Here is a 14,823-nt window from a genome sequence, read left to right as displayed (position 1 = left end):
GGTTGATTCACCCTTTTTACAAAACAACGACGATGTCATATTGATTTCAATATTTTTTTTATTTTTATATATTAATAATTTTGTTGCTAGGACCCCAGAACCAATAATGGTGTCGAAATAACTTTTCATACAAAACAGAATTAACTGAAAATGAATTCAATTCTACTTAAAGATGGCTAAAAGTATCAAATGTCTAGCTAGTCGGGAAGTTAGTCAAAAATCGATTGCAAGATTTGTACCGGACAAAAATTACTGGACAAATAAGAATACGAGCTAAGAAAAACGTTGTAAAATTGTATTGTTTTTTCATCACTTCTCATCACATCACCAAAAATATTCTATCGTGTTTGTCCTTTTAAAGGTTTTTTCAATCGAGACTAAATTAAACGAGATAAAACTGTAAATTGTATATTAATGTGTCGTGTGGACTGGCACCAATGTTAACACAGCCGAGGTCAGGGATGTACTAATTGGTTACATGTAAATTATACGTAAAACATTTCACCGTGGAACAGTTCACCGTGAGCTTTCTTCTTTCGGAAAGAGATGACCGCATATATTACACGGTCTCCAATTTTATAAGATTCAATATGAACATTAATTCAATTTTCATAGCTGATTCCGACAAGAACCGTATTTTATTTAACTCATTCAGCGCTGATGGCACAGCTGTTGTGCCCTTATTAGGGGGCCATTAGATATAATTAGCATGTTATTTAAATGGTCTGCGGCGAAGCGGTTAAAGATGAATTTTTTGTCAGTACTAACGACCCACAGAGGTTGGACGGTCTTTATTATACGGCCATATATTTCCGATACAATATTTCACGGTGAAGTGTGATACGGCGAATTGCATACGTATAAGTTTCCGGACACGGTACTAATTACCCCAACCTACTTCATGCGCAAAAAAGGAGATGTGCTTCTGCGCAAGTTCATGCTTAAGTGGTTTAGCTTTAGTGTGCAATGAAACATAATGTTATGTACACACATATTAGTATTGCATTGTGAAAAGGGCTGTGCTTGTGGTAGAGTAATTTAATTTTTTTTATGTAAATTTGCTTTACGGCACTTAGGATTTAAATGTATAATGTCAACAAACAATTGCTGAGCTGAGTATTAAAATGATTGAATTGTAAATTCTACATAATTAATTGTTTTCAACAATCTGGTAACGATAGCCGAGCGGTTTACGCGTCGGCTTATAATTTTGTGGGTCCCAGGTTCGAATCCTGGATCGGGCAAACACACATATAGTTTTTCATAGTATGGAGACAAAGTATGGACCTAATAGGTTGAGCAGAAGTGGCTAACATCCATTTCTCGTAGAAAATCAAAAATTTGTTAATACAAATCTCCACTCTGTGGAGGCCCATATAATCCTATTAGATTCAGACTTGGTCAAAAGAAAAAGTATAATATACGTAGGTATATATGTAGGTATTGTTCTCAAATGTTCCATAAGATTCCACGATAAAAAATGCCATTTCTTTATATTTATGTAGTATTTTGTATTGTTTGAAGGGATACATAAGCCCAGTCACACTTTGAAAATCGTCTCGACTGGGATATAGTCATAAATCAAAACTGTGCGCAACACACGGCAAGCCAAAATGAATGACGAAGTGTGACATTATGGGATGATACCTGCTGCATGTCATGTGAAATTTGTTGCATGCGACGTGTGATGTTTTTTCAAACTAAAAGGTTGCAATCATGCAGTGTGCAGCGGTGTTTTGTGAGCGCCGACATATTCGACGTATTGCAGTTGTGGCAAGTTTAGATATGCGAGTCAGCCAACAGTGGCAGAGAGTGGAGATAGGCTGTGGAGATCTGACATAAATAGTGCACATTTATAGAGCAGATTGATGCTTAGAAAATAATATTTCTTTAACATTTTGAATATATTATATTATTACTTGTAAGTATTTTATTATATAGTTTGACGCAATAGGGAAATCTCTGGTGCCGAATGAGTAATTTGCTGGGGGGCAATATTTTACCTCACCAGTAATTTGTATTCTTAAATCAATGAAAACAAATAAATTTGATTGACAAACTGTAAACTATTTTTGTCAGATCTCCAAAGCCTACTTCCACTATGAGTGTTTTTTTTTCGACCATGTCCGATACTAATAAAATCATATAGGCCTCCACAGAGTGGAGGTTTGTATTAAAAGATTTCGTTTTTACGAAAAATGGATGTGAGCCACTTGCTCAACCTATTAGGTCCATACTCGGACTAATACACAAATTGAAAAACCATGTGTACTTGCCAGACCCAGGACTCGAACCTGGGACCCATGACACTATAGGCCGATTTTTAAGCTGCTGTTTAGGCAGGGTTTAATTGAATTTTGAAGATTGCTTACATCTGTAAAATTTTATTCTTAGTTCAATGAAAACAAATAAGTATGACTGACAAAGTGTAGCGTGCACTATTTATGTCGAATCTAGACAGCCTACCTTCACCCTTCACCACTGGTAATATGTCTCTAGCATAAAAGGATATATCACTCTTGTGCCCGAAGGGGTGATTTGTTTATAGGCATTATATTTATTATGTAAATAAATCTGGGAGTCTCAGAATTTAATCAAATGCTGACATGTAAGATTTTTGAATATTAAATAAAGATATACATTTTATATGAAATCTCTTTATTAATGCATATTTTAGCACCTGTCCTAATTCAGATTTCCCCATAATAAACGAACTGGCAAAAGTTCAGACTCTTGACAGGTTTAAATACTTCTAAAGCGAGCTCACTATCGGAATGGTAATGGCTGGGGCTCTTTGAATAAACCTGCATGATTCCATTCATCGAATTTCGGTTGCATGACTCTATCAAACGTGGACTGGATAAATAAAACCAAGTAATACGTAATTTGTACAAATGTTTATTTCATCAAAAATAATATAATTTACAAAAATATTCCTATGGCTATCAATAATTTCACAGAAATACATACCTATACAAATTGTGAGTATCGCAACGATTTTCAGTGAAAGAAAATCAAACATACTTTATTGATTTACCATATTATAGGATAGACTTTTAGCTAACTTCATGTAGGTTTAACGCATATACAATTTTTGACATTTAGGCCTTCGCTCATGGAGAAACTAAATCAGACGAACTGGCTGCTGTTGGAACTCATAAACTGGGCAATGACTGATGCTTCGAACATGGCGCTACTGAAACCCACTTGCAATGATAATCGCATTACCTCAAACTGTCAAACACATCGTCTTTCCTACTTCATTCTAAGCTTTATCCGTAATATATTTACGGGAATATTCTGGCAGCCTGTAATTATACAGGCAGGAGTATTTCTCAACTTCTGCCACAAATTTTAAATTAAAAATCGGTTTGCCCGTCTTTAACTTTTGACATCTTGACTTATTGCTTGTTCAGTTCAGTTCAGTGCTACCAATTTTGATAAGAAAATATGATTTTTCATCGAATCCACTGATATTGGGAGATACATAAACTAGATACTGGCTGGAATTTTAGTTTCAGTCTGGTTTTTTTGAGTATTCTCGTGAGCTGAAGGCCTTAATAAAACCATCAGAGCCGTTCAACAGTGTGCCTATTAGTATTAGGCAGTAAGCAGCCAATGAAGTGTCAACAAATTGGTGCAGCAGGTGAGTTCAAACTGTACATAGTCAGCAAAAGATTTCAAACCTCATTGACTAACCAATCCTTCTTCAGCAGGATCGTTTACAAGGGGCACTTTTATTGTTCGCATGAAGTAAATCAATGACTTTCAGGGAAAAATAATGTGTCGCCGAGGCATACTTAAAAAGACTCTTGGCTCAACGTTAAATGCGTACATGATCTGATACAATAAGGATAGTAAATTGTACTATAATCTGCTCGCTAACTTGAGTGTGATTGAGAGATTGCGATTGAACATTCACGCAGTCTGAGCGGGAGGATTAGTCGTTGAAAGCGGAGCAGGTAATCTCTTGACGGCAGGACGGTTAATTCCGTGTAGACTGGATTCGTGTTTTTCCTTGTGGGCTTTTCTGCTGAAGCGGGCGTCACAAAGAGAACACGGGAATCTCTTCTCTCCCGTGTGGGTCACTAAATGTTCTTGTAGACCGCTGTAACAAAAGAAAAAGTGATTTTGTAATACGCTTAATGTGAAGAATGGTTCACGGTCTTTAAGTATACTGAAGATATTTGTAATACCTAAGGGTACGTATATATAAGATTTAATTAATCATAGTTAGGTCAGTAGCTCGGGAGATAGAGCAGTCACCCGGACAATGAAAAATTGTGAGGTTCAATTCGTTCTTGGCTTAACTTTTTTCTAGGATTTTTTCTACTTGTGTCTGTTTAATAATGAATAAAAAAATAATATAATATTGCTTTTGATGTATGTACATCTCGATAGTCAGATGGCAGAAGGACCAATCTACACATTTTAAATTTTGAAGTTTTCTTCCACAAAAGTTGTTAAATACAGTAGGCGCTCGGTAATCTGATGTTCACCAATCTGGCAGGTCCAATAGTCCGGTATTTTGCATCGCTCGGCAGTTCGGTGCCCTTCCAGAACTGCTGAGGAAGTTTTGAATATTGAACATGATATTGCGACACAACCTATTATCAATATGATTAAGTAAACAATGTTACCAATTTTTTTCGTATGTTTATATAAACTAATAAAAAATTTTTCTGTGCAATTTCCTATAGGTGAAAAAATATGGGTGCCGGATTACCGGGCGCCTCCTTTAGTTACATTAATCTACAATGTAGCAAAAGGACACAATATCGTCTCAGCCCCCAAATCTTGAAGCGGACCCCTGGCCAGGATATATCGTACCCCCGCAACTAAACCGCCACAAGCCCAAATTCGTCAAGTCCAATAAGGCAATATATATATATATAATATATTTTATTATATATATATATAATATATATATAATAAGGCATCAAATTCAAGTCAAATAATTACAAGATAAAAAGAACTTTTTATATACTACGTTTTTAAATTCGGTTGAATCATATAAACTTGACAATTCTATGTATTACTAAATACTTTTTTTTGTACTTGATAGAAATACTGAATAAATATAGAATACTGAAATGTCATTTTCACATTTCATATTGATTTCCATAGCAACGCACGTATATATTAATAATTTAGTTGCCAGGACCCCCTTAGCAACCAATGATAGTGTTTTACATTTTACAAATTTTTTCCGAAATAACTTTCCATACAAAACAGAATTAACTGAAAATGTATTCAATTATGCTTAAAGATGGCTAAAACTATTAAAAGAATGCATTGTCATCGTGTTCTGATATATTCTAAAAGTTTCAAATCGCTATCTAGTCGGGAAGTTAGTTAAAAATAGATTGCAAGATTTGGACAAACAAGAAAAAATTTGTACTGGACACACAAGAATACGAGCTAATAAAAACGTGGTAAAATTCATTCAGTATCTAGATATATTTTAAAAACACAGTACAAAAATGCGATAGGTAAAAACTTCGAAGCTGATTTTCTCTATTTGACGTTTTTTGGATTGTGGCAGTTTAGTTGCGGGGGTGCGATATGATAGGCTCTACTTAGTTCACCTTCCTTTTTACTCGTATTTTCTGTATTTTAATTTAAATATTGGTAACAATAAATATTTATGTCATGTCATAAACGCTTCAAATTTGTAATGTGTCATGTATAATAATATATAAAATAAATTTGAACTGTATGTTCACTCACAAGGCAAATACAAAGCTTTTGTCGCAGTGCGGGCAGTGGTGATTCCGGATATTCTCGTGTCTTTTGAGATGGTAGTACCGAGCCTGAGGGGAGACGAACGTCTTTCCGCAGTCTCCGCACAGGAAGTTTTTCTCTTTCGTGTGAAAATACCTGAAAAAACACGTATAAACAGATTCGTTAGTAGTCACACGTAATTAATCGTAGACCAATCAAAAGTGACACAAATCCGAAATTTCAGAAAATTTTATATGTAGGTACATTGCTTCGTATATAGAGGGATGTATATTTGATGAAATTGTTCGCAGAGTAAAGCTAGGCTGGAGTGATTTTGGCCGCCTGAATAATGTCTTCAAAAGTGACCTTCCACTGTGCCTAATGCGCAAAGTGTCCAGCCAGTGTGTGCGTCCCGTAATCACATATGCCTGTGAAACATGGACCCTAAGTAAAAGAGAGATCCAGAAACTTAGAGTAGCTGGCCATAACGCGAAAGGACAAAAAGGGGAATGAGTAGATAGGAGAACAGACAAGGGTTTGCGATGTAATAGAGCTTGCTAAAAATCTCAAATGGAAATGGGCTGGACACATAGCTCGAAAGAAGGACAATCATTGGACAAATTTAGTCATCCAGTGGTATTCAAGAGGTACAAAACGTCCGCAAGGTAGACCTATGGATCGATGAAAGTTCTGCGGAAGTATGTGGCAATGCAACGCACAGGACCGAGAGAAGTGGAATCAGCTTGGAGAGGTCTTCATCCAGTAGAGGATAGATTCAAGCTGATGATGATGTCATTGCCTCGATAGGATGTCAACCAAAGTTTTTTAGAGTTCTTTACTTGAGGCAGTGTGGACAAAATCTGTGGCTTTATCCGACTGCTCACAGTCTGATACTGAGATTGCCCACCATAGAGCTTATGTCCGACAATAATTCCTCGTCGATAACCGGAAGCCGCTGTAGTCGCATATGGAAGACTTCTCAGTGACGTACCTGTCATGATGAAGTGTGTTTAAATAATGTATCGGCTCTCTTTTTAGACTCCTTTTCTTCTTTGCACTAAACCAAAAGTGTACTAATAATAATTTTAATATCACTCCTGATTCTTTTATATATATTTTTATTATAAAAAGCATCAAATTACGTAAATTCATAGATCCGTACACCACGGAAGCGTAAAATGAAATGAAAAATTTAAGGGCGTTCCTTATTTCAAAAGTACGATTAACTGCATAGGAGTGGCATGTTAGTTCACAGTTTTAACACGTGGACTAGAAGTTCTTGTTCGACAATAGGTCTTACATATCTGTTTCTTTTATCATAGACAAGTAGCCGCCATACGAGTTCAATAAATTCATCATGAATATAGGCACTAACCTGATGTGTACAGTGAGTTGTTGCTTATCTCTGGCAGCGTGTGAGCAGTACTGGCAGATAAAGTTTCTTTCGTCTGTGTGTACTTTACTGGAAAAAAAACATGATTATGAGAAACGAGGCAAGTACATAATCTAAATTATAAAATTTAATTTAATTTAATAAAATTTGTCACTCAAACGTATTTGTTTTCATTGAACTGACTACAATGGGTAGATAGTGTTTGTAAGTTTTTAAAATTCAACTAAAGCATGCCTAATCCAAGCCGTAGTAGATAATACGAGGGTGGGTCAATAAGTCCTTAGAAAAGCCGACAGGTGGCGCGACTAGTACTGTAAGCGGTTTGTTTTCATGCAGCGGCACTACCGATTCAGTATGCTGCGAAGTTTCAATCAGATTGGTCGGGTTGTTGTGTGTTTCTCGTACATTTAAAAAAAAAAATGCTTGTTTACAAAAATGGAGAAAATTGAGTTTAGAGCTGTTATTAAACATTTTAATATAAAAGGGTTAACAGCAAAGGAAATAAAAAATGAGTTGGATTTAGTTCACGGCATATCTGGTCCTTCACTTGCAACTATTTATAACTCGTTAAATGAATTTAAACGTGGTCGTACATCAACAAAGGATGAACCACGCTCAGGACGTTCTGTAGAGGTGACTACACCAGAAATGATCAATAAAATCCACGATATGGTGTTAAGTGACCGAAGATTAAAGTTGAGTGAGATAATTGAGGTTACAGGGATCTCAAAAGGTAGCGTCATTTCTATTTTACATGACAAATTGGGCATGAAAAAAATTTCTGCAAGATGGGTGCCACGTTTGCTCACAGTCGACAATAAACGCAATAGGGTGGTGGCCTCTAAAGCCCTGTTGTCGCTCATGCAACGCAATCCGGATGAATTTTTTCATCGCTTTGTGACTGTAGATGAAACATGGATACACCACTATACTCCCGAGATGAAAGAACAGTCAAAGCAGTGGATTGCGAAAGGCGAACCATGTCCAAAGAAGGCGAAAACCGTAAAATCAGCTGGTAAGGTTATGGCTACTGTATTTTGGGATGCACGTGGAATTATTTTCGTTGACTATTTGGAAAAAGGAAAAACAATAACAGGGGATTATTATGCATCTTTATTGGATCAGCTAAAAAACAAAATTGAAGAAAAACGGCCTCATTTAAACAGGAAAAAAATCCTCTTTCATCAGGACAATGCCCGTGTTCACACATGTTTACGATCAATGGCTAAAATTGAAGAATTGAAGTTCGAATTGGTCGACCACCCACCGTATTCGCCAGATTTAGCCCCCAGTGACTTTTTCCTTTTCCCAAACTTAAAAAAATGGCTAAGTGGACAACGTTTTTTTTCAAATGAAGAAGTCATCGATCGGACAAATGCTTATTTTGAGGACCTTCCGAAAACTTATTTTTCTGACGGTTTAAAAAAAATTGAGAAACGTCTAACCAAGTGTATTGAGCTCCAAGGAGATTATGTTGAGAAATAAAAAAAAAATACAAAAATAAAAACTGTTTTAATGCTTTTTTCTAAGGAATTATTGACCCACCCTCGTAGTTAAAAAATATTCATTTATCTACAAAATTATGCCATTATATCATACATACCTAATTTAATTAAAAGGTATCTAAAAAGAAACTTACAGATGCAATTGCAAGCGGCTGTTGATTGGGAAGGCCTTCCCACATCCAGCGTGGGTGCAGCGGAAGGGCAGCTGGTCCTGGTGCCCCAGCAGGTGTGTGCGCAGTGTCGCCGTACGCAGGAATACTTTCCCACATATCTCACATTTAAGCTGAGAGTCCCTCTCTGAATGCTTTGTCTTATGAGCATACTCCGAACGGAAGCCTAAAAATTATTCATATTAGCATAAGAACTCCAGATAATGGACTCATATTCAAGAATACTCCACACTAGTACCAGTGGCGAAGGGTGTAGGTAGGCTGTAGAGATCCGACATAAAATTATTTAGTCTATGGTTGCAAAGCTGACGCATTGGTATGATGCCAAACATAAAATTCGCATCAAATGCAAGCGCAATATTTTCGGTAGCGGTTATATTGCGAATAAAACACATTGGTGAGTGGGCTCCTTAAAGCGTTGGGAAAAAAGGGAAAAAGAGCACACGGTGATATCCTAAAAAACTTAATATGACAACAAACAATAATTATTGTGAACGTTTTTAACGGCGTAAACAAAGAATAGACAATAACAAAAAGTAGATGTGTGTTGCAGTCTTACTTTTTTGGCATATATCACAGAAATACGGTTCCCCTGCAATGTGCGCCTCCGCATGTTTTTTCAGGGTGTATTTACTCAAAAAAAACTTATCGCAAGGCTCGCAGTGAAAGGTCTTCTCAGGCATAATGGATCCACCGTCCATAACAGCACTAGCTGCATCACTCCTGCACCTGAGTTTCTTTTTCTTCTTCTTCAATTTCTTCCTCTTGACTTTAGGCGCGGGCATCTCGACGATTGCTACGTCCTCGGTGCCGTTGTCTACTAATACATTCTCTTGGCTATTGATGATTGGTTGTAGGCTATTTTCAGTCTTATTGCTATGGTCCATTTCATCGTCGCAACTGCTGTTCTGAAGATCGGGAAATTCTGACGCATCGTCAATGTCTGGCTCATATTTGACTTCCAGCGCAGTTGATACTGAAAGGTAATTAAAAATCAAAAAAAGTAGCCAGTGGTGCAATTATTTTCCTCGCTTCCTATTAATTTTTCAAAAAAAACTGTGCCATTCAATGAAAAAATGTTATTCATACAATAATTATTGTAAGAATTGTATCCACTCACTAATATTATGGAAGTTTCATTGATAAAAAATGTGCTCGCCATATCGTCGCTGTAGGATTGGTTTGTCGAATAGACCAAATGTCAAATGTTCAGAAGATGAAAAACAAATGTCATTATCCTATATTTAACCACATGAAGGTATTTAAATTGTTATTTTTAGAGCATATGAATGCTGTATTCATTACAAATTAATTTAAGGAAATGGATGGTTCTGGTCCATTTAGATACAAAAAAACATTCTGCATTAAAAGGTTGATTTCGACAAAAACAGATATTCAACAAACCAATCCTATAGCGACGATATGCCTACCTTGATTATACATGTGCTCCTGATTAAAGCTTAGTTGGGAACTCCTGATCTAAAGTTATTGATATTTAGGTACTTTGGCAATCAGGATAATTATACAGTCGAACTCGGTTATTACGAGGAAGATGGGACCGACTGAATTTGCTCGTTATAAGCATTACTCGTTATATAACATCTTTCGCGCCACTTTCCATTTAAGCATAGAACATAAAAAATCTGAAAACCATCGTAAAAATCCCCGAAACAAGTATGGTATTTATAAACTACATAAGAAGTTGTTTATTGTAATAAAATGCTGAGCCGCCGGCGCTGGTAGGTACCTCTTGACTTCACAAAGCTTGGATTTTTTACATGCAATTTCAACCATATGTGTGGATACTTTTTCAATGTTGTCGGCAAAAAAACCAATTAGATACTTAGACACTTAACTAGTGTCATAAACGTAATCCGATTCCGGCGGCATCAGTCTAGTTAACTGCCCGGTCGGATTTTATTGCTTAGAGTTGAAAATATTGTTTTTAAACGATCGACACATTAACAGTTTTGTTCGGTATACCAGAGAAGTAGATCGTTATAAAAGTGAATAAATGTATGGAGAAAATCATAAACTAAAATTGTCAATGAATGTTTCCTCATTACATCCGAGATCGTAATAACCAAGTACGACTGTATTTTCAAAAATTGAAAGGGGTATATGAAATTACCTGCATCATTTTGAAATACATTTTCTTCCTCTTTTAAATCGGTTATTACGGTTGAAACATCTTCAACATTGTCGTAATTATTACGTTCAGCATTACTTTTGCATGAAAACTGCCGATTGACGAGTTTGGCGTGGGAATCTTCACAGAGAATTTTGAATTTGTAAGCCGATTTCAATTTACTAAGGCACTTCTTGCATATGTGTTCAGGGAGCCCATCATTCTCAGCCGCCTGAAACATCGGTAACATGATAATTTGAGAGACCCTGACGATAACATGATAATTCCCTAGAAACCACAGCTGGTGAGTTATAGCCTCGCAAAAGAAACAAATGGCTTGGTTTTTTTTTTACTACATGCTGAAGACGAGAAGCAAGAACCCTTGTTTTTTTTTATAGAAAATAAAAACAATTCAGGGTAATTGTGCCGCAGAGGTGGACACGAGCTTTTATAAATTTTTTTTTATGAAAAGTTTATTCCATATATAATACCTTTTTCTTAATCGTTAATTGAAAATTTGAAATTTTCATACACCATTATCAAAAACTAAAATTATATATTATGAGGTAATATTAGGTTGGGTTAGGTTAGATTAGATTAGGTTTGGTTTGGTCTAAAAAGAAAGTTGTAAAATCTCATGTCCACCTCTGCGGCACATTTACCCAATTCAGAACTTGCTTTGTTTGCAACATGTTGAAAACGTCGATGTGACGTCGTCGTTATTCACAAAACACACGCTGGTCGAATGCGACTTTTTGTTTGAAAAAAATATCTCCTAACAAGAAATGAAAATATAAATATTAAATTCTACAGGTTTTTTAAAAAAGGTTTTGTCGATAGCTATTTCGGTTGTAACACCATAAGTAGCTCGTTAAAAAAGTGAATAAATGTATAGAGAAAATCATAAACTAAAATGTCAACGAATGTTTCCTCGTTATATCCGAGATCTCGCTATTTCCGTGATTGTAATAACCGAGTTCGACGGAAATCGGCGGCGCTTAATCGTCGAGGATGAAGAACTTTTCCGGAGGACACCGAGACCCGCCAAGGGTTGTGGAGCCGACTGATGATGATGACAAATTATGTCAACTAAACAATAAATACAAGTTGTCTAACTCAGGGTTTCCCAAACTTTTTCTGCAATGGAACACTTCGCAAGCCCGGAAATTTTAACGGAACACTTAGTTTATTTTGTAAGTTATTTATTAGCGCAGCTAACCGTTCTGCCAATTTTGGCAACTGTCGTTAAACTGACAAGACTTGTCAGTCGGTCAGTTAAAAACAATATACCTACCCCATCTTTTTCATGCGCACGGTGTGAGAAAAAATGGTCCTCAGTCTGTACCTAGATCATGGCCCCCACATCCCGAAGGGGGCCCCCAGGGTAGGATCTTTGGTGGGACGCCTACTTATCGCTAAGGTTAAAGGTAATGTGACGATCTACAGTTGCATATTCCAAATGGTGTTCGAGGTAAAATTAAAGGTATTTTTATTATTTGTACAGGCGGACCTCGACTTACGAACGTTCGACTTTCGCACAATTCGCTATTTCGCACATTTCAAAAAAAATCGTTTTTTTAAAACGTCGCGCTGGTCGTGGGGTTAAGATATCCCCTTCTCGCTCGCTCACAAGCAAGTGCATTTCTTGCGTCACTTGCATCCTGCTCGCACCTGTCACTTTGCTTGTGAGTTAACTAGGATAGGTGGCTTGCGCAGAAGCGCGTGCGGGCGTGTCATGTTGTGCGTTTTGCTAATTTTCTTCATTTGAAATATTTCACCCTAAAAATTTATAAACATGAGTGAGAAACGGAAAAACTGCAGTGTTGATACGAACAAAAAAAATCAAGGACTTATAAACTTCACATGACGTTCTGATTGCGGTGAATCTTTTGCTTCAATCGGACGTTCGTATGATACAAACAGGTCTACTACGATATGTTCAATTTTGAAAAATAAAATTAAGGAATACGTTCAAAATTGTGGAAATATATTATCTTTAAAGGTTGTTTCTAAAGGACACGGCATAGTTATGGATGAAATGGAAAAATATTTGTCATCATGGATCGACGACCAACATCAAAAAGATGTCCCTCTGAATATTTCAATTATTCAAGCGAAGGCTCTTAGTTTGTACAAAGATTGGAAGGCTAGAAAAAGAAGATTCTAACACGATTTTTCAAGCAAGTAACAGTTGGTTTATATCAATTCACTGGAAAATCGGCTGATGCGGATAAAGATGCTGCAAAATAATTTATTTCCTTATTACCCAAAATTATTGAAGATGGAGAATATTCCTCTAGCAAAATATTTAATGCAGATGACACAGGTTTATTTTGGAAAAAATGCCTAGTCGTACATTCTTATCTAAGGAAGAATCAGTTGCCCCAGGGCATAAACCTTCTAAAATCCGATTGACATTGCTTCTTGGTGGAAACTTGGCTGGTGATTTAAAATTGATGCCAATGTTAATTTATCAACCAGAAAATCCCAGAGCATTGAAAGGGAAGGATAAAGAATTGCTTACAGTAATCAAATAAAAAAGCCTGGGTTTACTGCGTTAATATTAAAAGATTGGTTCACTTTACATTTCGTGCCAGCAGTGAAGCAATATTGTAAAGTTAATGATTTACCATTTAAAATATTTTATTTAAAATAAGAAAAAGAAGAGTGGCAAAGAGTTAACTCTTGATAATTTTTTAAGGGAAACACCCGCAAACCCCACTTAAACATGTCTTTTAAACATCTTATATTTACTTGATAAATAAATATTTCAAAATACACACAATTTTTTTTTTTTTACTTCCCTCTACTTTCGAACATTCAACATTCGCACACCTTTTCAGGAACCAATTATGTGCGAAAGTCGAGGTCTTCCTGTATTTTTAATACACCCACTTTTATGTTGATATGCACAATTATATCGACAATAATCAAAAATTGTAAGTATGGTAAAACCACACATTATTAAATGTTAGTATCCTTGAAGTGAAACAGCGCCGCAGGCGACATTTTTTACTATTAGTGCATGTTTGTGATGTGTGTTTATCTCACTTGGCTGGTCGATCTCTCAAGTTGCCCTCCCCCGTAAGCCTAGGCCCCAGGCTACAGACCTGTCAGCCCCCCCTGTGGGAGCCATGACCTATCTAGATACTTAACGTCATAAACATCAGTGGAGATTGATCATCACTTGCCTTTCAATATTAAGTCAATACTTTAATTATTTTAGTTTTACTTATTTTACTTCTACTTAGTAGAAGATCTTTAAATGTGTTGCAGTGTATAAAACCTTTCCAAATGGTCGCGGAAAATAGTTTGGGAAACCCTGGTCTAACTTATGATTTCTTCGAGTATATACCTAGGTACAGTCGATAGTTTTAATAAAATAGAAAGTTTTTCTTCCACACCGATTTCGACTATTTTTTGCCAGATAAATTATTTGTTTCGTATTTAACATCTAAGGATTAATAATGATACGCTATACTGACCGAAATCGTTGATATCTTTAATATAGCCTCGGCGCACGACATTTGAATGTGACTCAAGCAATTTGTTGTAAATAGCGGCTTCATTTCGCCTTGTTCCAAGCAAACGCGGCAAATCTGTTTGATTTTCATCGTAGAATTAAACAGAATATACTCTGATGACTTTATAGATTAAATTTAAAAATAGTTTGTGTGAATATTTACTACAAACGAAAGCAAAACATACATAATTACAACACGTAAACATTACATTGACATGTTTGCTGTCAAACGTACACATAAACAATGAAATTAGTTGTTGTATACATTCCATAAACAATTGTAGCATTCCTTCTTCTCTCATCAGAGGATATTTTTAAATTTTGACAGGAACATAATTTATAATCAGACCTGTTCTTGAAAATAAATTTATTATATTGTA

General features: G+C 36.1%; 1 protein-coding gene across 1 annotated transcript; it reads right to left on the bottom strand.

Moving 5' to 3' along the window:
* Positions 1 to 2,878: 2,878 nt before the first annotated feature.
* LOC147069796 (uncharacterized) lies at positions 2,879 to 14,689 on the bottom strand. Its single transcript, XM_085950561.1, has 7 exons — positions 14,406 to 14,689; positions 10,924 to 11,152; positions 9,352 to 9,768; positions 8,757 to 8,958; positions 7,100 to 7,186; positions 5,731 to 5,880; positions 2,879 to 4,108 (listed from the first exon to the last, which is right to left on the bottom strand). Exons 1-7 carry the CDS (start codon positions 14,532 to 14,534, stop codon positions 3,919 to 3,921), a joined length of 1,404 nt encoding a protein of 467 aa, XP_085806687.1. The 5' UTR covers positions 14,535 to 14,689; the 3' UTR covers positions 2,879 to 3,918.
* Between the last annotated feature and the right edge of the window lie 134 nt (positions 14,690 to 14,823).

This window comes from Rhyacophila brunnea, unplaced genomic scaffold (genome assembly GCF_057557595.1).
Source record: "Rhyacophila brunnea isolate RB1 unplaced genomic scaffold, BYU_Rbru_1.0 scaffold_23, whole genome shotgun sequence".
Lineage (NCBI taxonomy): Eukaryota > Metazoa > Arthropoda > Insecta > Trichoptera > Rhyacophilidae > Rhyacophila > Rhyacophila brunnea.
The sequence above is the reverse complement of the archived record's forward strand: the minus strand, read 5'-3'. Positions and strand labels throughout refer to the sequence as shown.